This window comes from Phascolarctos cinereus, unplaced genomic scaffold, assembly GCF_003287225.1.
Source record: "Phascolarctos cinereus isolate Bilbo 61053 unplaced genomic scaffold, phaCin_HiC Scaffold_1;HRSCAF=81, whole genome shotgun sequence".
In the NCBI taxonomy this organism is placed as follows: Eukaryota; Metazoa; Chordata; class Mammalia; order Diprotodontia; family Phascolarctidae; genus Phascolarctos; species Phascolarctos cinereus.
The window spans coordinates 90640611-90664304 of record NW_027555514.1 but is presented as its reverse complement, the minus strand read 5'-3'; the positions used below and the strand labels follow the sequence as shown (position 1 = coordinate 90664304).

General features: G+C 40.8%; 1 protein-coding gene across 4 annotated transcripts in view; it reads right to left on the bottom strand.

Moving 5' to 3' along the window:
• Positions 1 to 23694, bottom strand: part of PRKAG2 (protein kinase AMP-activated non-catalytic subunit gamma 2) — a 461370-nt gene that overhangs the window by 81034 nt on the left and 356642 nt on the right. For all 4 annotated transcript variants that reach the window (XM_021009627.2, XM_021009628.2, XM_078152663.1 and 1 more), the window contains one exon: positions 12859 to 12961. In XM_021009627.2, coding sequence (XP_020865286.1) covers positions 12859 to 12961 — 103 coding nt within the window. The remainder of the gene's footprint in view (positions 1 to 12858; positions 12962 to 23694) is intronic.

Here is a 23694-nt window from a genome sequence, read left to right as displayed (position 1 = left end):
AGTAAAAAAAAGAAATATGATCCATGTTAGAAGTATATAAAGAGAAGAGCGAAGTTTTTAAAATAGTAATAAAAGAAGATATGAGTTTAAAGTACTTAATAGGCATAATATAAGCATAAGTTCAAATTCCAAATAAAATTTGCATTAGAGCAATGGTTATTAAGCAGCAGATCAAAAATAAATTTAATGTATTTCTGTTTTCATTGTGTTTGATTTTCATAGAAATCTGTTATTTATTGGTGAATTCTGAATAGGCACGCCCCAGAGAAAAGCTTATGTTTTCTTATCTTAGAAATAAAGAAAACAATAGGAGAGGATTATTAGAAAGGAAATATAAAAAAGAGGTAGCATCAAGACAAATACTGTAGAACTAACACTACAAGACTACACAACTAGTTCAAATGGTCAAATAAGATAACATTTGTTAAGCACTTAGCATAGTGCCTGACACATACCAGGCACTTAAAAAATGCTTATTCCCTTACTTCCCTTCCTTAGTTAAAGGTATAGCACAAATAAAGTTATCAGTGGCTTAAGAACCCACCTGGTTCCCATCAGGTTTTGATTTGCTTTACATGCTTATCACTTGGAATTGCACTCCAAACTTCCACCACAAGTCTGTGCTGCTTCTTTGTCAGGGCTCAGAAAGAAAATAAACTGGCATGTGAGCAGGGGTTGAGCACCAAGTCACAACGGAGTGAAGCTGGTCAGGTTCACGCTTATAAGCACAAAATGCTTATATTATTATTTCTGTGGCACAACCTACTTTTTTTTGAACCATTTGTGTTTTACCCTAACTCCTTTCATTTCTGTGTTCCTGGTCTGATAATCTGATTTTGATTTCTGTATTATTATCTCTAATTAGCACTGGGTTCCTGACTTTGTACTAGTAACATGACTCATTAAATGCTGGGTGGGAAGGGCCAGTGCCCTCTCTTGAAACTTCCTTCCTTCTTAATTCTGTATCTCATTATCATCAAACCCTGTATCTATATAGTGTCTTACAGTTTTCAAAACATTTTCCACGTGTTTATTTGATCATGCAGTTTAAGTGAGAACTAAAACTCCCAAATTCAGAAATGCAGTATGCTTTCTGATACTAATACGATGCTAGGCCACAGCTCTGAATACCTTACATTGCCCCACAGCTTGGGGACCTACATTTCTACATGTACAAAACATTTTTCCATGTGTATCTCTGCATTCTCTCAATATGGAAGTGCCTGAATTTGGGAATATTTAGGTCATCCCTAATATATCATTATCCTCAGATCACAATCAGTATCCAAAGATATGCTCAAAAGCTCTAAGATGCTGCCAGTAGGGTTAATGCAACCTAATCTCTCTCCTGAACGCCATTTCATATGTGCTGTTTCGCCTATCACAACATTAGCTCCTTAAGAGCAGGGGCTATCTCTGCTTTTCTCTTTGTGATCTCAGTGGGTAGCATAGTTCTTTGCATGTAGGAAGTGCTGAACAAATGCTTTTTATTAATTTATTCCCCACCTATATGTTTCACAGGTATTTGAAAGTGAACATGTTCAAAACGGAATTCATTACATTGTGCCTTAAACCAGTTCTTTTCCCCAAACTTCTATTATGGACAGTATTACCCTTCCATTTGGCCAGGTTCATAAATTTGGGGGTCATCCTTGACCTCTTCCTCAGTTCCCATATTTATTCAGTTATTAAGTACTGTAGAAGATTCCACTTGTACAATATCTTCTGTATCCACCTCTTTCTCTTTAATTATATAGGCTCTACCCTACTAGAAGCCTTTACCGATTGAACCTCTCCTATGCCACTGCAATAACGTAATAGTTTTTCATCTTGCTTTTAGTTTCTTCACTCTAAATTTACCACTCGACTGACAAACTCAAATTCCTAAAACACAGACCTGATCATATCACTTTCCTACTCAAAATCCTTCAGTGGCTCCCTATTCCCTCTAGGATAACATTTTAACAATCTCTCTAGGATAAAAAAAAAAAAGCCTGGCATTCAAAGCCCTCCACAATATGGTTCTCATCTACCTTTCTAGTATTAGTTAATGTTACTCCTAATATTACTCCATGCCATCCAGGCCAGACAGACAAGCTTAACAGTTATTACCTGTACAGGATGTTCCATCTTTTTGCTCTGTGACTTTGCACAGATGGTCCCCAAAGTCTGGAATATGCTCTCCTTACCTCCAGCTCTAATATAATAACCTCTAGCTTCCTTCAAAGAAGGCCTCAGATGCCACATCCTACACAAGACCTTTTCTGAACATTCCACACCCAAGAGGTCAGCCTTCCCTCCCTCTTACATTTACATTGCGCAACTTTGTATATACTTTATATTTACTCATTTGGTTAAATGAGACAGCTGGGAAACTGTTAGCTCCTTGAGGGTAGAGGCTATTTTGGTTTTTTTGCCTTGGTAGCCTCAGAGCCCAGTACATAAGTGCTAGATGTTTACACTGAGGAAGAGCAGCCAGTGTTAGTAGTCAAATGGTAAAAGTGGGGATTCAGAAATGAAATACAGAAGAGGGGCTAATTTGGGCTGAGCCGATTTTTTGCGAGTCAGAAATACAGGGCATAGAAACTCAACAGGTACTTACTATATACCTACTCATCTACAGATGCCCTACACAACATTTCAGGGGGGAAGAAAGATGTGGGCAACAAATAACTGACACAAAGCAATGCAATATATTGCCATACAATAGGCATAAAGTGCCACAGGAATTAGAGGAATTACTTCCTGCTGTAATGATCAGGAGAGACTTCATGTTAAAAGGTGGGACTTTAAAGGATGAACAGGATTTCAAAACAAAGGGAATGGGGAGGGTGCAAGGGAGATAGGGAATCCATGGTTAGACAGAAGGAACAGAATGAATAAAAGCACAAAAGAGGAAAACATAAATGGTGTTCACGTAACAGTGAGCAGTCAGGTTTGGTCAGAGCACACGGCAAGTATAGTAGAAATAAAGTAGGGATGAAGCAGTGAAATGCTTGAACGTTAAACTTACGCGGTAATAAGAGAAACAGATTAAATGAGAGGGGAAAGAGAGGAAAGATTAGGAAGCTGGAGGTTCAGACAATCTAGGAAAGTTTTTGTAATAATCTAGCAAAGACAGGAAACCAATCTAGGGCAGCAGCAATCAGAATGGAAAGGGATAGATGTAAGCAACATCATATTGAAAGAATCAAGAGGATCTGATGACTAAGTAGAACATTAGCAAACAAACAACTGACGGCCCCAAAAGAAAGAAATTAGGAAGTATTCAAAGGCCAGCGGCTGAAAAGGGGCTTCTAAAGTATAGGCCCTGGACTGTCAGGCTACTGGGATGACTGATATTGAAGCAGCAGCCCATGCTGCTGGGTACAATGAAAAGAGTGTTCAATAGTGAGTTAAGAAACACTTGGGGTCAAATCTTCCCTCTGATACTTACGACCTGTATGCCTGGGAGCAAATTACTTTACCTGACTCTTAGTTCTTCATCCGTAAGATGAGGATAATGAAAGTGTTTAGTTCACAGAATTGTTAGGAAAACACACACAAATTGTCAGCTCTTATTGTGACTACAATCCCTTTCTTTTAAGCAAAAGCACAAGCTAGCCCAACCAAGTCAGCAAAATTTTCAATAAATATACTTCTAAAGCATAGGCTAACTTCCCGTAAAAGGAGACAACAAAAAATTCAAGTTCAAGTTGAGGATATTAATAGCAGCTGCAAGACTACTGCTGTGAGGATCAAATGTAATAATATATGTCAAGTGCTTTGCAAACCTAAAATTGCCACATACACAATAGCTATTATTTGTTATTTTTATTACACTTACAAAATCGCTTTTTGTGGCCAATTTGGAGGCTACCAAAAATCAGAGACAAAACAAATGACAGCTGGACACGATAGGTCATGTCCTTGACAGTTTCTAAACACTTCATTTCAAGGAAAATGAAGACTAGGATTGAGAGGGTGGTAATGAACTCTTGATACAAGCAAACAGATGGAAGAGACTTGAAACAACAAGGAGCTGAGTAGCGCCAAACTCAGATGACTGGTGGTAAACCATGGGTATTGAGTTCCCCAAGGACATCTGAGAGAGTGGGCTTGAAGAGAGACATACTGGAAAGCAATAAATGAAAGCTACAAAAATGCAGCCTGAGTTTAAACTGGATCCTCAACCTGTCCCCTCCCCCCAACACGACTCCCACCCTCTATAATTAGAGCTCAATCAGCTCGCCTAAGTGCAATCACAGCAACAAAAGAGAGATCTTAAAGCCTTTCCACTCAGATAATGTACTCTGTAAGTAAGCCACCACATTTCCTCTGCATGAAGAACTTCTTTCCAGTTCTTCAACTACTTACTGGTTATATTTTTAGTCTTCTGATGTTAGAGAAAATTACATTTTTAGTTGAAAAGGATTTCTCACCTCTCTGGGGATATGGTCTCTTCTTTGAACTTTATTTACACTGCCAGTTTCGTTTGTAAGGACATGATCCATTTAGCAGAAGAATATAATACTTTGCACACTTCTTATGAAAAGATTAAGTGCCTAAAATATACTAAGTGCAATTAAAATGAACATGCATATACTTTGAAAAAGTGTAAAATGACATTCAGAGACAAGGAGGCATTATAATCATTAGTATGGTATTACTATGACTACATGCATACTTATCATATGGAAGAAGTCACATTTATTAAGCACCTAATATGTTCAAAGTATCCTGCTAGGCACTGGAGGAGGGATACAAAGCTTAGATGAAGTACTGCTTGCCTTCTTAATGGGTGGGGACAGAGGCAGGAGGGAGGGAGAGAATTTGGAATTCAAAAAATTTTTAAATGAATGTTAAAAATAAATGAAATTTTTAAAGGTTAGATAACAATAGCTCACATTTATATGATGCTTCAGAACTCAGAATTCAATCTAATAGTTATTAAGGGCCCATTCTGTGCTAAATGCTGGGGATACAGGGGATACAAAACAGTTCTTGTCTTTGAAGAGCTTATATCTACAAAGTAAATCTAAAGTTATACAAAGTAATTTTAAGAGGAAGACAGCACTAACAACTGGGGTGATTAGAAAAGACCTCACATAACCATAGCTAACATTCATATAGTGCTTACAAGTGCCCAGCCAAGTATTTTACAATTATTATCTCAGCTGATCACCACAACTCTGGAAAGTAAATGCTATTAATACCCCCACTTTATAGATGAGGAGACTGAGGCAAACAGATTAAGTGATTTGCCCAGGGTCAAGCAGCTAGATTTGAACTCGTCTTCCTGATTCCAGGCTCAGTGCTCTATCCGCTTCACCACCTAGCTGCCAAAGAAGTGCCATCTGTGCTCTGCTCTGAAGGAAGTGAAGGATTGTAATAGGTAGAATTGAGGATGGAGTACGTATTCAGATGAGGGGAACCATCTGTGCAAAGTTGCAGAGAAAGGTGATGGAATGTTATATATAGGTAACAACTAGCAATCTCATTTGACTGGCCTAGATGGCATATGAATGGGAGTAATATTAACTAATATTAGAAAGGTAAATGAGCCATACTGTGCAGGGCTTTTAATGCAGGCTATGACTTTGGTTTTTATCCTAGAGGGAATAGGGAGCCACTGAGGAGTTCTGAGTAGGGGGCAGGGGCAGGTAACATGGTCAGGCAGAGGTGAGAGGGCGCTAGAGGACCTCAGTCTAAATCTATTCTATGTTACTACCTGTGTGTGACTATAGGGAAGTCCCTTAACCTCTCGGTGTCTCAATTTCCTCATCTGTAAAATGAAGAGGCTGGATTAAATTATTTCCAAGGTCCCCTCTAGCTCTCAATCTATAATTGTATCATCTTATTATTAGTGTGGCAGCTGTGTAGAGGAAGATGAATTGTAGAATGAAGAGTTTAGAAACAAGAAGACCAACCGGAAGATTATGGCGATTGTTCAGGAGAAAGATGATACAGACAAAGTATGGTAGAGTCTGTGTCAGTAGACAGAAGGGGACAGATGCATGAGATATTGGACAGGGAGAACAGAGAAGACTTACCATTTTATAGAGAAGAAAACTATGGCTCAAGATGGATTAACTCACTGGGAGTCTCACAGCTAGGATGGGTCAAAGCTGGTACTTAAACCCACGTATGTTCAGTGTTCTACCACGTCACATTGGACTCATCTCTGCCATCATGGAATTAAGGTCTCACTGATGCTGGTAGGAGGAGCAGAGTTCCTACAACATCCCATGTATAAAAGATATATCCCCACCTATGATTAGAATTTCTAGTTACTGAGATCTTTTTGACAAAGGGAAACTTGAGTTAGCTATGGGAGAAAATCAAACTACCATGGAGCCAGGAGCAGTGAATCCAGTGTTTTGGCCAAAATGACAGTAGTGAATAACCATAACAGGTCTATAAGGGTGTGAATGTGGATAACGGACTACTAGCATGGCCCATCCTTTCCAGCAATAGTCCAAAGTTGTGTTATTCACAAATTCTACAAAAATGTGATGACCTCTGTCCTCAGAATACCTCTGCCCACCAGAGGTCACTAACCCTCACATTATACTCAATAACCTTTCATAATTCACTATCTTGAATTTGCCTAGAAAGGATCTATGTAGAGGGAGCATTTGTAGGAGTGAGAAGGGGAAATTAAATAGGTTATGCCTACTATATAATGAAGTAATCCTGCTCCAATGGAAACATGACGAATGTCAAGGTCTTTTTGTGTGTTCCTTAATCTATTAGAGGAGTTACTATTGATTGGATTATGTTTTAGATAGGTAGCATCTTCCTCATTTTTCCTCCACAGAATCACAGAATTTTTAGAGTCAGAAAGTATTTTAGTGATTGTCTCATTTAACTCTCTTATTTTATTGACGAGGAAACTGAGGCCCAGAGGGCTTGGGGACACAGATGGTTAGCGGCTAAGTGGGACTAGAACCGAAGTCTCTCGCTTACTAGTACAGTAACCTTTCCACTATTCCACACAGCTTTGATTTCTCACCCACTGGTCAGGATAGAGTGAATTGGAGACTGGCTTGCTGGAAAAACCTGTTTTAAAGTAAGTGAATTTTAACTGAGCGGAAGGTGAAGGATTGGGAAACGTTAAGTGTGAGACCACCAAAACAGCCTGCCAATGCAGAATGGAAGATCTGTGAGGGCAGGTTTGTTTACCTGGAGTAAAGGGGGCTGGACTATAAACATCCCTTCCAGCTCTAAATCTCATGTACCTAAGCCAGGGGTAGATGTGAGGGGACAAAGGCATATGCGAGGACTAAAATAAGTACATTAATGATAAGGAACACATTGGTATGAAGACAAGCTCCCTTCAAGGCTTAGCTCAAACGCTACTTCCTTCACGAAGCCTCTCCTAATCACCTCCCATCTTTCTGAGTTCTCCCCTCACAGCCTCTAAAATTACTTTGTATATATTTCATATTTACTGATCTGGGCATATGTTGTTTTCCCCAGTAGAATGAAAGCTCCTGAAGGCAGGGACTGCCAAATGGCAGCACCGAGCACAGTGCCTGCACGTAGGAGGATAAATGCTTCTGGAATCAAACTTCATCTCAACCATTATACCACATTCCCTAGCCAGTGGAACTCTTATGACTGCCATCCCCTAACATTCAACTGATTGTCAAAATAGGATTTTACTCTTTCAAACCATTTTCTTCTCCACTCAATCTAAGAACGATGTGGTTGACAAAAACCAGAGATGTACAATTTTAGGGTAGTATAAAAGTAGGATAAAGTAGATGATTTTTTATAATTATTCATACAGGAGATGACCAGGATGCCACATGAAGAGAAAGGTAACATGCAAACAGGAAAAGGAACAAGGCTTTGAAGGTGACTTTGTGGATATTTTGCATTGTCACTGTGGCAGTGCATCCAAGAAGGAAGCAAGACTAGAAGAGATACAACACTGGAAAAAGGAAATCAAGGAGACAAAAATGAACTGAGGACTTACTAAAGAGACGGCACAGCTAAAATCACTGGGACATATCTCAGCCAGAAGGTTCACAGATGTAGAACACAAATGCAGCTTGGTAATTTAGCCCAAGCTCATTCTAAAGATGAGGAAACAGACCCAGAAAGGTAAAATGATTTACCCAGGGCCATACTAATGCCACTAGCTAATGGCGCAGTTGAGACTAGAATCCAGGTCCCCTGACTCTTGGTCCAGTGTTCTTTCTTCCGTATCATGTGAAAGCTAGGAGGAGATTTGAGATTATTTAGGGTCATGGAGAAGAAAGAGGGGTTTCAAGTTAAAGGGAAACTGAGGATCAGAAGATAAATGTGTCAGTTGTAATTGAGACGTCAAGTAGCACACTAGCAGACTGAGCCTTTGGATATAGTTAAATAGTATAATTGATGTTAGACCAAACAAGAGAATTTTGTTCTCATCAGTCAAGATTTACGTGATGCTTTGTGGATGGCCATAGTTGTTTTCCCTAAAAAGAAAGCCAAAGGTCAAATTTTAAAGCGTTCCAGTTTCCGTTAAACTTATGGACCGACAGTGGATTAATCCAAACCTTTTGTTAAACTACCTGACAGATCTAGACAGTAATCTCAATAATCTTGGATATGAATAGGAAAAGCAAGGTAAGAAAGCTGTTCAAGGTGGATAGAGCTGAGTCAATCAATATCCTTTTTCTTATGATGGGAGACAGTATGATGGGTGCAGATAGTAAGGTAAAGAGGGGAAGAGATTAATTACTAATGAGAAAGACTAGTTAGTAGAGGATATACAGTTGAGACAGCATTTGGTTAGCAGGGAGCTACAACAATGGGCAGCTTAAAAAAATGACTTTAATTATTGACACCTTTATTTTAGCTCTTTCCTGACTGGGGGAAAGCTGCTTCCAAACTGAAGTTAAGGCAAGATGAAAAATTCAGAAGCAAGAAAGAGAGAAGCAAAAAAACAAACAAACAAACAAACAACAACAATAAAAAAAACAACTAGGATTAAGGGTGACTGAGATGGCAATAGAAAATAACTGGGATAATGTTTCAAGACTCAATAAAGAAAAGGTAGGAAAAAGGAACAGAAATAGATTAGGCTATTGAAGACTAGTAGTTTTAATGAGAATAGCTGACTTTAGATACTGCTTTGAGGCTCGGAAAGCACATTACCTATACAGCTTTGCCCTAAAACAACTTTGTGAGGTAGGTATTCTGGGTACTATTATCACCTCCATCTTACAGATGAGGAAACTGAGGCTCATAAACTTGTCCAAGGTCAAACAATTGTTGTATCAAAGGAGAGATTTGAACTGGGATCTTCCTGACTACAAACCCAGTACTCTATCTACTATTCGACTGGGCCATGCTTCCAAAACCATTATCAGCCTCAAAGAGTTGGTTGATTATTTAAGGGTGGCAAAATGGTACAATGAAAAGAATATTGGCCATGGGTCTGAATCTTACTCACTATTGAGTGACTAAGTTCACTTAACCGTTTTGCTCCTCAGTTTCCTCATCTACAAAATGAAGGGGCTAGATTATATGACCTCTAAAGTTACTTCCAGTTCTAAATCCATGATGCTACAATGAATAATGCTATGGTTAGGTGTCACACAAAGAGTACAGATCTAGACCCATGCCCTGGAATGAATCTGTAACCTAAGAGAGGTAAGTAATAGAATAGAAAAAAATTAAACCCATATATGGAGTGACAGGTGTTTAGCAAATGTCTGTTAAAAACCTACTACTCACAAGGCATTGTGCTAGGCACTGGAGATACAAAAATCTTCAGCAAGTCCCTACTTTCAAGGAGCTCATGTTTTTGTTTTTTCCAAAAGTGACAAAAGCTTGATTCCTCTATGATATGTAAAAGAGAGATTTATTTCCAAATATACTAGAAGTTGAAACAAAGTTACTTACTGCCAGTGTGACTTTGGGCAAGTTATGGGCTTTAGTTTCCTTGTAGCTACAAAGAGAGGGCTCAACTAGAGTTCTGAGGTCCCTTCAAACTTTAAAGGCCATGATTCTATGAAATCCTTCAAAATAAATGTGACAGTACTGGGAACATAATACGGGGTCAAAAAAAACTTTTTGAATTAAATATATTCTTAGTTGTTTCACAGTAAAACTTTCTTATTTTTTTCTTATTATTAAAACAGATTTTTAAAGAACATTCTCCCTGTCCCTCCTACTCTTTTCTCTCTACTCCTCACCTCCAACCCACCCCCAATTCCTGGGCACATTCATAAACAATTAAGAGGGAGAAAATACTATTTCTAGTAATAGGCATTTGATGTTTGGTTACACATGTATTTTTGTACCTAATGTTTTAGACACATGAAAGGTATTAATATATGACACAAAAAGATGTTTAAAGCTTAAAAGGAGACCTCCTGGAGAGAAATGAAACTATTATCCACATTGGCAACATCAGTTCTCAGGATATTTTAAAAGTATAATGTTCAACTTCTTCTGTAAAACTTGTTTTTTGTCTAAACAAATGTAAAATTCTGTTTGATGTTCATTCTCCCCCCCCCCCCCCCCCCATTTTGGATGAATAAGCAATTTAAAAGTTCAATGGAAACAAAGCAGTGCTATAAAGACTCAATCATTCCACCACTGCAAAGGGAACTCAAGTAGAAAGCAACACACTGCCCCTTTTTGCTCAGCTCTGTTACAAATCATTGTTTAATTCTCCTTGAAAATTTAGAAAAGTTGGACAGAGCTACTGCAGGGGAAAGTTATGAGAAAGGCAGAAGGAGACTGTCTAGATGTGAAATCCTCAACCCCTAAACTGAATTCAGACTAGCTACTTAAGTCAAGGAATACAGAATGAACTTAATACCAGCAGAATGAAAGGTAGAATATATACTCTTTGAAGGTAGGCAATAGATGCTCCATAAACTGAATTGAGACAATTAAATGAAACATAGCATATGGACTTGTTTATTGGATATGGCTTATAATGATATCACTGAAAATATAAAGAGAAAATTCTAACTAGTTAGAGTTAGGAGGATCCTGACAGGTCAAATTGGTCGTGTATCCTCCACTAAAAAGCAAACAAACAACGATCTCAAGAGGCCTATGTACTTGGTGTGTTAATTGATGGTGTTCTTAAATAAAACATTTGTCCTCTTTTTCTCTTCTCCCTTCAATACTATGAAAACCAAAAATATAGAAGATGCAGATTATGACACAGTCAGGGAACAAAGGTAACTCCTGTTTTTAGGCTATTAGAGCCCTTGTGAGAGAGACCAGGCTATACATCATTCTACACACAGGGGTGACAATTTGACCTGAAGTATGATGATATGCTATATAAAGACATTTTACTGTGTTCACATTGAAAATGCCAAGTTATTTTTCAGTGGGATGAAATAACCAAGTTATAGTAAAAATTTATACTACACTATTTTAGCCCATTGAAGACAGTGAATAAAGAAATTCAAATTTTATGATCGTTTATTACAAAACAATCCTCAGTGAGATACGTCAGTGGAATTGCTGCAATGTGGCTAAAACCAGGAGAAAAAACAAAAGCAGGGATCTGCTTAATATCATAAGGCTAATAAAATGTGTGGTTTACTTAATCATCTGACAGTGAATGAACAGGATCAAAGTAAAGTTGGCACAGAGACAGCATCCACATGGCACATTCTTTGTTTCAGGGCTTCAGTCTATCAGCTTTTGGGGAGAAAATATAAACCCCATTTATAATGGAAGAACATTATTAGTTTTAATTTCCTGAACTGTCAAGATTTTTTATATGAAGCCATAATATTAAAAAAGATGTCCAGACAAAAAAAAATGCTGTCCAACTCTGATCCCTTCATACTCAGTAATAAGTACTAGTTTTTAACAGAATAAAAGCTCATTCTTTTTGAATCCCAACAGCCTCAGCAAAAGATCCAAGAACTGTTTTGGAGAAGGCTAGGTGAAAATAAAGGAAAAAGGAGTATGCTGAGAGGCAACAGAAATGATGTAGGGTGCAGGTGAAGTCAAGTAAACTAGAAACCAATTCAGTAAGAAGACACTATTTTTTTTTTACCTATAGAATTTTCTTCTTTAAAAGGGGAACGGGGGTCACCCACGGGTTGTATTGTCACAAATAAGGTAACCTAACAGCTCGGTGTATTTATAGGTATGGGCTTTAAAAAGCTAGGGCGAGGACACCTAAGTATTAAATGACGACATATACAAAAACGAACTGCACTGTATCTAGTCATAATTTGAGTTGTTCAGCCAGTAAAGGACAAAAGGACCTAGCGAAAGCACTTGGCTTAAGATTGCTGGATCCCTCATCACCATCACCCCTCCTCCTCCCAGCTCCTGAAAACTGGCTAGTATTTATTTCCCTGGTGAGGAAGACGAGATCTTCCCCACTGCTGGCATCATTCTCTCCCACAGTTCTGCCCTCTCCATCCCTGACTTCTCGGCCATCCCTCAGAGAAGGCACCATCGCCCATCAGCGGCAGAGTTGGCCAGCGAGGGGTTCAAGGTGATGAGCTCGCGTGCATCCCTGGACCAGCGGGCGTCTGCTCGGGGAGGGGGGAAGGGCGGGGTGGGGTGGGGTGGTTCCCCCCGCCCCTGCCCCCACCCCACCCCATCCTCTCTCTTTTTCACGCCGGCAGCGGCGGCGGTTCGAAGCCCGGCAGCAGCCCCCTTCCTCGCCTCGCCTTCTCAGCCATCCCCGGGAGGAAGGGAGGCGGGAGGAAGGAAGGCGGGGTGGGGGGGGACCCTGGGGGTGAAGTTGCAAGCTCAGCCCGGGCTGCTCGCCCAGCCTCCGCGGATGTCCGAGATGATCCCAATACCCCCGAGGAATGAAAGGCACCCGAGCCACGGCGGGGAAAGGGCGGGAGTTGGTCGGGAGCCGCACGCACTCGCTCGCTCACTCACCTTCCTCTTCTAACTCTAATTTCTCCAGCATGCCGGCTTCAGCGGTTCCTGGGGCTGCTGCTGCTGCAACTGCTGCTGCCGCCGCGGCCGCTGCTACAGCCGCCTGAGGAGGAGGAGGAGGGGAGAGAGGAGAAGAAGGATCAGCATTCAGACCCGGGCTGGAGGAAGTCCCGGGGACCTGCCGCGGCCGCCCGGCGGGGACTCGAGGTGGGCTGGGCGGCGGGGGGGGGGCGGCGGGGGAGGGCCGCGGCCGGGGCTCGGCCTGACAGGGCTCGATTTCTCCGGTCTCACCCGCCGGGGCCGGGTCAGGGGAGGAGCTCCGTTGCTCGGGCCCTCCCCAAGCCCCGCCCCCGATCCCCGCCCCCGCCCCCTGAGGGCGGAGCCGGGGAACCGGCGGCACCTCCCGGCCAGGCTCTCCGGCCCGGCGCTGCTGCTGCTGCCGCTGCCGCCGCCGCCGCTGCGGGAGCGGGGTTCTAGGGACCCGCCCCCTACGGGACAGCCCACCTCCCTCCTCCCCTCCGCGAGACTCTGGCTGGCGCAGCCGGGTCTCCTCACCGCGGGGAACCCCCCTCCCCTGGAGCCCTGAGGGTCGCTCCGCGCCGCCGCAGGTACCCGGGGCCACCAACGGAGACTTCACACCCCCTTCCTCCCCGGCCTCCCCCGCCCCGGGCTTCTGCCCTCTCCAGCTCCGCCCCCCCCCCGCCCTCCCCTGGGTGGAACGGTCCGTTTTGCTGCAGAGGTCTCAGCCTCCCCCCCCCCCGCTCTTGGTATCTACCCGGGGAGGGGAGGGAAAGGAGGGAGACGGTGAGAGTGAAAGTGGGGGATGGGAGGGACTATGTTTGGGTGAGTGGTTTTTTTGGGGGGGCGGAGGTGGAGAGAAGGCGGAGGAAGGGCCGTGGCACGGGGCAGTGCTGACTTTATCGGGCCGCGTCTCGGCGCTGGCCTCTTCCGTTCGGCCGGTCCTTCCGCAACCCCTCCTCCTCGGCCCGGCAGGAGCTGGCGCTGGTAGGAGGGAGAGCGAGCGAGCCTGAGCCCCTTTCTTACCACTTCTCCCCCTTTCTTCCTTGTCGCCCGCGGGTGGTACGGTCCGGTAGGTTTAAGCTCCCTTGGTATCGGCCCAAACCATTTGCGGGGGGGGGTAGGAGGAGGTTACAGTGATGGGGTAGTAGGGAGGCCTTCGAAAGGGGAGTAGGTATAGTCTCTAAAAGGAGGGTTGGGAAGGTTACTGCTGTGAGAGCTGGGAGGGGGGAGGCTTCTGCATTTTCTACCATTTCTTTGGAAGGGACACCCCAAACTCTTTCCACTGCCCCTTCCCACCCAAATTTCCATCCCCATCAACCCTGTATTTCCTTCCAGAACTGACCACACTGAGAGATCTCTGAACCGAGATCCCCGCCAGTCCTGCACCTCGTCCAGCTCCCCTTTTTACTCAGCCTGTGGCCTTCCAATCCTCCACTTCCACCCCTAGCCAAGTCCCGAGGGGACCAAACCCATAGTGGCGAGGCCTCTTGGGACCTGGGAGTTTCAAAGTGGGCCCGAGCCTTAGTCTCTCTAACAAATCTAAATTTGGCCACGCCACGCCTGTTACCCTGCATCTGCAGCATTTGAGGCCAAGTGCAGTTGGCAGGCATCGATGCTGCTGCATGAGTAGCTGGAAAAGCTGGGGGGGCGAGGAAAAAGGGAGGCAAAGCTACCGCAGCGGAAACCCCCGTGTGTGTGACCTGCCCATTTCTCGCCCATAGGCAATATGTTTTGTCTCCTTTGCTGTATTCAGGGACCCTGTTACCCTGATTCGAGGAGCTGTCACTGTTCTTGGCCTCTCTACATGCCCTCAGAACCAGTTACATGTAATCGCTGTGGGCATCCTTGCTGGGGAGAGGGAGAAAAGGAAGAGTAATTGGGGAGTTTAGATGAATCAAGTCTTACAGTTCCTTCAGACATTATGAGCAACTTTTTTTTTCTTGTCTATTTCTGAGTCAGTCAACTAGCTATTAAGTGCCTACTGTGTGCCAAATACTGTGCCTGCTCTCAAGGAGTTCACCAACCTAAGGGGCAGACAGCACTCAAACAACTGTATACAAACAAGATATACAAGACAATTGGAGTAGTCTCAGAGGGAAGGCACTAAGGATAAAGAAGGCTTCTTGCTTCAGAAGATGGGATTTCAGATGAGACCTGAAAGAAGTCAGAGAAACTAAGAGTCTGGAGATGAGACATAGAATGAAGGCCATGTTGAGAAAATGTTTGGAGTCTGGAGAAAGAGTAGTGGAATTGTCTTGCTCAAGAAAACAGCAAGGATGCCACTGTCACTGCATCAGAGTTATGGAATGAGGAGTAAGGTGTAAGGAGACCAGAAATGTAGGAAGGGGCCAGTTCACAAAGGGCTTTAAAAGCCAAAGAGGATGTTATATTTGATTCTAGAAGTAAGGGAACCACTGGAGTTGAATGAATATGGGGCAGTTTCCTCTGCCCATAGTTTACACATTTCTTGGCTTCTTATGCCCTCCTTTCAGAAAAGGAGTAGGGTAAAAAGAATAATAGTTGAAATTTTATAGGATATATCTCTTTAAACTTCATATACACAAAAGAAAAGATGCATCTGAAATCTGTTTTTCTGCTGATTGTAAAAGTTCCTCTAGAGCAGTAGTTTTTGAAGTATAGATACAGAAATGACTGCAGGCGGCGTCTTAACATGCTAAAAGATAGGTTTGCTGGAGCAATACAACTGAAACATAGCCCTGGATATGTCAGAGAGAATTCCCCTCAAGAGAACCAGAGAGAACCAATGTGATGGGGAGATACTAAGCCTTGTAGGGGGAAACTACAGAACATATCCAGTTTATAGTCGATTCCAATAAGCCCTCTGCTCTGATGGAAAGGATGGAGACGCCTTGTTCAAATAGGGATTGGCTGGATCTAGGACCAGAAGGGACCTCAGAGGAAACTGAGGCTCAGAGAGGTTGTGATTTGCCCAGGGTCATACAGGTAATAAGGAGCAGAGCTCAGGTACTGTGACTCCAAATTCAGTGTGTGTCTCCAGTAGCTTCTACAGTAAAAGTCTGGTTTTATTGGACTGTGGAGAAATGGTGAGGGTAGAATCGAATAAGCCTGAGACTAAGGCATGGGTGGAAATGACTAAAAATGATAATGAAGTTATTATTACATCAGGGAACTCTAATGCATTATTAGCCATGGAAGCTACATATGCAATGATTCTTTGGTTGTTAAAAGAGCTGGAGAATCAACTGTATTCTAACATAGCAAAAGCAGTATTATAAAGTATAGAAAGGAGTTTAAAAGTTAAGAGGCAGCAAATTTAGTCAAAAGTCATTTTAAGACTATGCAGACACAAGAATATAAGTTCTTTTTACTTAAGCTTAAAAAAAATCTTAAAATAACTGATGCAAGGAAGTACAATCATTTCTAAATTATTTAGAGGCTACTTATCCACTATATAGAATATCAAGGCACTTCTCCTTCCTGATGCCTTCCCTTGGACTGTTTCATTGGCTTAGTTAGCCATGTCTTCCAGATGCTGGAAATATAAAAAGGAAGGAGGTGAAATCAAGCCAGTTCACAAGGGAAAGGTGTGTGTGCACTGAGCTCATTATTAGGATTTCTTATCTTTTTTGTTTTTGTTTATTCCTGGACCCCTGTGGCCATGTAGTGAAGCTTTTGGACCCCTGTGAATAATGTTTTTAAGTGATTAAAAATACATAAGATTACAAAGGAAACTAGTTGAAATACAATTAACAATTTTTTTTAAATGCATGAGCCCCAAGGTTAAGAACTCTTGCTTAAATAAATGCTTGATTTAGAGTCTTATTGGGTAAAAGTTGAAGCTTAGTAATTTAAATGAAGTTTGATGACTATCACATTTCATTTATGGTGCCCCTTCCCCATTACTACTAATATTCAAAATGAAACTAGCTACTTACCCATAAAGCACTGAGAGCTTTGGACTGTGACTGCGTTGAGACCTGACTGGCAGAGCAGTCGGGTTTTAGTAGCCTGTGGAAAAGTTACTAACTCATGATTTCTCACTCTGACATTGATACTAGTGTGGAACTGGGATTCTAGGCCTGTCTTATTTTAGTGTATGTACTTCTAGAGAGCTTTACTGCAGTAGACTATAGGTGTTCCCATCCTGAAAGACTACATAAAAAAATGCCTTCATATAGGAAACCTTTGATGCAGTTTTTAGGTACAGCAGTGGGAAGCACTTGGTCCACTTGCTATAATCAATTAATACGGAAATATTTCTATCTGATTATCCCATCCCCCCTCTTTTACCCACCTGTTGAGCTTCCCTGAATTCTGCTTTGTATATCTTCATGAACCCCCTCACTTTTGATAGCTTCATTGATCTCCTGCATTTGCATCACCCTCTTCTGAATCTTCTCAAAAGATTATAAAAAGTTTAGCCCTGTCCCAACTCGTGGAGGAACATCTTCAAAACATTCAGACTCTATGTCTGAGCTCTTCTCTTACGGCTGTAAGAATAACGCAATGCCTTGATCCAAGCAAGAACTCAAGAGTAGTGGGTTAATTTGTGGCATGAACAGTCAAAAGTCACATCACTGGATCATAGAGGTAGAGCTGGAAGGGTCCTTGCCACCTTCATCTTTTTTATAGATGATATGTGAAGCCCGGAGAGCTGAAGGGACTTGCCCAAGGGTCCCATAAGCAGTAAAGGAGCAAAGTGGGGTTTAAATCCAGGTCCCTCTGATATGCAGTTAATTATTCTTTCCACCACACTACCTCTTTGCATCACCACCCAAAGACCTCAGCTTCTACTACTGTGGAAAAAAGTCAGTAAAATCTTTATTGACGATATTATGGAAAATGCTCCCTTATCAGATTCCCAAACCTTGCAAAATTAAAAATGTGTTGCGCTAATGAACATTTTTATCTTTACCATAATAATTGGGGAAAATGAGATGGCCTTCATTTTGCTTCCCTTCCAAGTTACCATTTTAAATGCCACAAAAGAACAGCCTTTCTTTTAAAACTTGTTGTAATCTCTGTATAATAGGCAATTATCTTGCAGTACATTTTAAAACAGAGTAGCAACCTGTTCCTACAGCTCAGCAAGTTCCTGAAAACCTGTTTCTAAGGAAGTGACAGGTAAATAAAAAACAAAGGTGAGAAAAATAGATTAAACTAGATAAGTTCATTTTTTTCTGGATTAATTGTATTCCAGTTAATATCTAACAATCTTAAAAGTTAAATCCTTTACATTATTAAGAACACAATATGATTAGCAAGGGACTTGTAGATGTTTACTATTGGTAGTAATAGGACAGACATCACTTAAAAAGAGCAAAGCATGACCTTGTTTGTCATTCAGGCTATGGCCCTAAATTCCCTTTCTGGACTTGAGAAACCCTTCTCTTTCCTCTAATGACTGACTCCATCTTGTACTCAGGATGATACTATTTGGTTTAAAAGAAGTTGTAGCTTTCTTGTTAGCAAGATAAATTAAGCTGTTCTCTGTGCTGAACATACTACTATACAGATACTCTGGGGAACATAAACAAATATCAGACATGGTTGCTATCCTCAAGGAATTTATAGTCTCAGGGAGAACAAATCTGTGCCCATAAAACAACCTACAGATACATTTATAGAGCAGTTTAAGTGGAAATGAATACAGTGTGTGAACTCTGTATTACATATGTGTTAACAGTGCACTGAAGAGAGGCTTGAACAGTCAGGTAGTCATTCAGAGAATGCTTTGAAAGTGAGGGCTAGGTGTAAACTGGTAGAGATGGAGGGGGGCATTTTATATGAAGAATAAGGTATATGCAGAGGCAAGAAAATGTGTTTTTATAAGTTATGTGCATAGAGCAAGCCGATGAGCTCGATGAGTGGAAGGAAGTATTGTAGTTGATTACTGAAAAATCAGGTTCAAGACATGATTTAGTTGGTATAAGGTCTAGGAAGCCCAATTAAAGAATCTGTAGATCAGTCTTATGTGTAGGGAAATAGGCATCTGATAGAGGCAAAGATGTTAGGAAAGGGTTTTTTTGGTTATTCTGTAGAGGTTGGAGACCTTTGAGAGACCATTTAAACTGTTCTGAATGGTGATGGGTAGTGCCCGTGGAAATAAAAATGAGCAAATCTGAAGGATTTTGTCAGAACAAAATAGGTGGGGAGATTTGGTAATAGACTCAGTAGAGAAAGTGGAGGAGAAAGAAGAGTTGAAGCTGACTTGTGAACCCCAGGGACCAGGACCTGGATAATTCTGGTAGAGGAAAATTATTCAGTTGTTCATGGTGATGGGAGAGCTCCATGTGCAACATTTCAATGCTTCTCTGTTGATGGGGATAGTGGACTTGTAGTGGCTGAAGAGTTGGAGTCAGGAAGACCTGGAGTTCCAGCTCTACCTCACACTCATGCTGGCTGGGTGACTCTGGGCAAGGTGTTTAATGGAACACCCCTAGGTAGTCCTCTAAGACAGTTGTAGGGAAGTTTCTGATCATTAGGAGAGGAAGTTTCTCACTGGGAGCTTTCTACACTGATGAAATGGTATTGCTGATTTAAAAAAAACAAAAAAAACCCCCAAAACATTGGTGGGATATGCTAGGGAGAAGTCTTTTGACGATGAGATCTGGGAGTGGGGAAAGCAGTAAAAGACCTCAGAGTTTTAGTAGAATGATGAAAATGCGAGCAAAGAGCATTGAATGGGCAGTGCAGATCATAGTTCAAATCTTGGCCCTAGAATTTCTCAGTTCTGGCAGTCTCTGAATGGAGGATGGATAAGCATTTGGTAAAAAATGTAGAAGGGCTTCCTGTTCAGCGCCAGTTGTACTAAGTGACCAGGTTCCTTCATTTCAATGGGCTGTAGAGCCCTTCTCATAAAAAGAAGGGTTGGACCAAATACCCCTTCAGATCTTAAGAGCCTGCACTACATGTGTTATATAGTAGTGAAGTGAAGGCAGCAGGGCTAACCTGCCTATTTATAAAATTGGCACAATTTTAGAGCCGAAAAAGGCTTTAAAGATCATCCAAGGTGACCACACATTTTATAAGTGAACCCTGTTAGGGGCAGATCTGAGAATAAATTGGCAGTGTCCTGACTCATATGGGTCCAGAGCTCTTTCCATTCCTGTTATATAGATTCAGAGCAGCCTTTTACACAATTTTAAAAGCAGAATTTCGCCTCAAAATTACTTCTTCTAAAGAATAAAATTACCCCATCTAAGATTAAAAGATTCCTCACCCCCCAACAAGTTTGATGATGTTCTCCAATTGAAATAATTCAGAAAGCCGATAAATGGCTTTGTATATTACTAATAATTTTCAGTTGTCTTGGGGCTTTCAAAACACTTTGGCTTGACTTTATGTAGTGATACACAACTTTTCAGTGTGTCTAATGTGAGGATTATTTTGTGTGTGTATATATATTTTTCATCAGACTTGTGATTTCATTGGTGTCGAGAACTTCTGGAGAGAAAACTCCCTCTACCAATGCAGATCTCAACTGTTCTTTCTTTACCATGAAGTCTGAAAGAGTTACTCAGAGAGCACTGAGAAATTAAGTGATTTGCCTAGGTTCACATAACTAGTACGTGTCAGTGGCAGGACTTGAAAGTAAATTTTCCTGACTTGGAGGCCATCTATCCATCCGCTGCAACATTTTTAAAAACATTTTCATATGTTGAAGCTCTGAAAATTACCTGAGGAGGAACAGAAGGACTAAATGAAACCTAATGCTTCTGTATTCCATGAACTATCCATCAATTTGAGGACTGTATTCTTTTAAATAGGGTAGTGATTTCCCAAGGAAACAGGGATGGGGGAATGGGGGTAATATTAAGGTGTGAATTAAATTTAATTTCAATCTTAAAGACCAATTAATTATTCATATCTTAGTTTTTAATGTAAATTGAATACCATGGAGATGCCCCTTAAAAATACCTAATGGTAGTTTTGGGCAATAGAAACCCTCGTGAAGTTTCCATATTATTTTGAAACAGCAAATGTCTGAGCTTAGTCTTTCTGTACAAGGATTTCAGTTGAAAGTGATTTTTTTTTTAATGTGAGTAATAACCAGTTAAAAATAGATGCATACGATTGCTGATGTGAGGAAGCCCTTAAATATAGCCAATGAAGTCTTTATGGAAGGAAAGGAAAGCCAGTAAATGGAGATTGATAGGACAACAAAAGCAGTAAAAATGTGAATGTAAATAAGATTCAAAAGCTTTTTCAAGGAACCCTTGTTATCTATGCCCTTTGCCACCTGTTCTTTCTTACTCAACTAGTTTTTTTCTTATAAAAAATCAAGACTGTGTTTTTAACTTTTATACAGTTCTGCTTTATAACTTTGCTGAAAAGAGCAATCAGATTTTTTTTATTGTGATGCTTATTTTTAATGGCTTTAAACAGTTTGTGACTTTTTTTTATACACAATTAAAAAACTGTTTAAACATTCCCGGAATCAAAGATTGTTATTCTATTTAACCCCTTACTAACTCTGTCTCATGTTGCTTAATATTAACAATTAGTGATTTTATTTAGTGATTTTCAAAGTTAGTTGAGAACCCAGGAAGAATAATCCATATTTCCTATAAGAGAGAAACATAAAAGTGAGAGCAGAATGGCTGCTTTGGGAGGTAGGGGACTTCTAAAGATCTTCAGGTGTAGACTGGGTGACCACTTGTTGGATGCTGTAGAAGGGATCCTTGCCTAGCAAAATTACTAAAGCAATATAAATATATATTTTATATATATATAAAATAAAAGGAATAATTGGCCTCTTTCTACTCTGAAATACTGTGGTTCTGTTATACAATAAAGGAGCTTTTCAGCAAAAGTTGTTTTTAAAAAAACTCAACTAACTAAAATGCAGCCTGACAATAACAATCATTACTAAACTAAGTTAACTACGAGTTATCAAATGAGATAATATTTGAAATGCTTGGCAGACTTTAGAGCGCTATGTAAGTGCTAGCTATTATTATCATTGTTATGTGTAGAAAGGAGGGATGAGTCTGGAGGTAATCAGAGAACCTCAATTTAATCCCAAATCCCCATTTTGTTTCAAAGCCTGAATTGAGGCTCAGTTTCCAGGATGGCCTAAGTTATATGCATGAACAGCACTAATGCAAAAGGATTTTTCCCAGTTCCTTAATATTCTATCAGAGCTTTAAACTTAGTGCATCAAAATTACCTGCCCCAGTAGTTGTCACTGCACAACTTCTTGGGTGATCCTGTAAGTTTCAGATTAAGATTAAATCCCTTGTCTTCCCAAAGCCTCAATTTGCTCATTTATAAAGCGCTGGCTCTCTCACAGGGCTGTTATGAGCAAAGTGCTTTTTAATGCTTACATAACTATAGAAATGTAAGTTAATTGTAATCACCATGCAAAACCTTTGATTTTAGATCATAAAATAATATTATTTATAGTGGAAAATTCTCACAACTGAAATCAAGAAACTGAGTCCCATACTAGAAACTTGATTAAAAACAAATCCCTTAAAATCCTCTATCTTATATTCAGTTTATTGGAAAATTAATTAAGCATTTTGTCTATCATATCAAATCACATGTACCCAGTGGCTATGTTAAGCTAGGCACACGGGTATTACTTTTCTGTAATTCTCATACTGGGACACTGAATTAAGGCATGGGTTATAGGAACTGATTGTATTTAGTCTTTTATATTATGTGGTTACCTCTTGGGGCATATTAAAAGTAATATCTGACATTTATATAGTGCTTTAAGATTTGCAAGGTGCTATTATCTTATTTGAATTTTACAACAAAACCTTTGAGGTTTATGGCTTGTATTATTATCCCCATTTTACAGATAAGGAAACTGAGGCTTGGGTAAATGCCTTGCCCGTGATCATGAATGGGGAGTTAAAAGTCACTGGCAGGATTTGAAGCCAGGTCTACATGACTCCAGTCCAGCACCTGTCCACTATACATACAATCAGTGTAAAAGCAAATCATATTATAATAGGATATTACTACTTTAATGACAAAAAACGGCCCTGCATTTCAATACTACTATTTGGAGAGGAAAATACTGACTTGAGTCATTTGGGTATTGCTCAGGAAATAAGTAGACAGAGAATTGTAACTTTATTGTCTACCAGTATCATGGAGTGACTAACATTTGATATTTCCTTGGGCATCCTCCTTTAGAAAAGAAGACAAATGTATTAGTTTATACCCTTGAAGAGCTGCAGAAGAAGATACACCAGGAGGCAGTCTTAACTCCCACCAGCCTTTGCACCACCATCTGGGTAGAAGAGGAGGGGCCAGTGCAGGCAAGCAAACCATAAACCAATCCTGGTTCTTGTCTTTTTCCTTCTTAAAGATCATTAACATTTGATAGACCACCATATAAAATAAAAATTATCTGTGGATAGACTATCAAGGTTGCTAACTTAACCGTTAAAAAAATAAAGTCTGCCCATAATGCCAAAACCGTGTTCTACTGTTTATTGCTGCCAGCCAAAGGGCTGTGATTCTCTTTTTCTTTTCCAGTGCTGTATACAGACCGTCTTTGACCATGGCAGCGATGAAGCGTAAACGAGTTGTGCTTACAATCCAGGAAAAGCTGGAAATTATTGAAAAACTGGAAAAAGGTGGTAACACAAGGCAACTTTCTATCATGTATGGAATTGGTGAACAGACCGTTCGTGACTTAAAAAAGAGAAAGGCACAGCTACTTTCATATGCAAGTAGCTCAGGCTCTGCAACACTTCTGGCTAGACGTAAATCTATGAAGCAGTCTACCTACAAGGAGCTGGATAGAGCAATGTTGGAATGGTTTAATCAGCAGAGAGCTGAAGGAACTCCAGTGTCTGGGATAATTTGTGC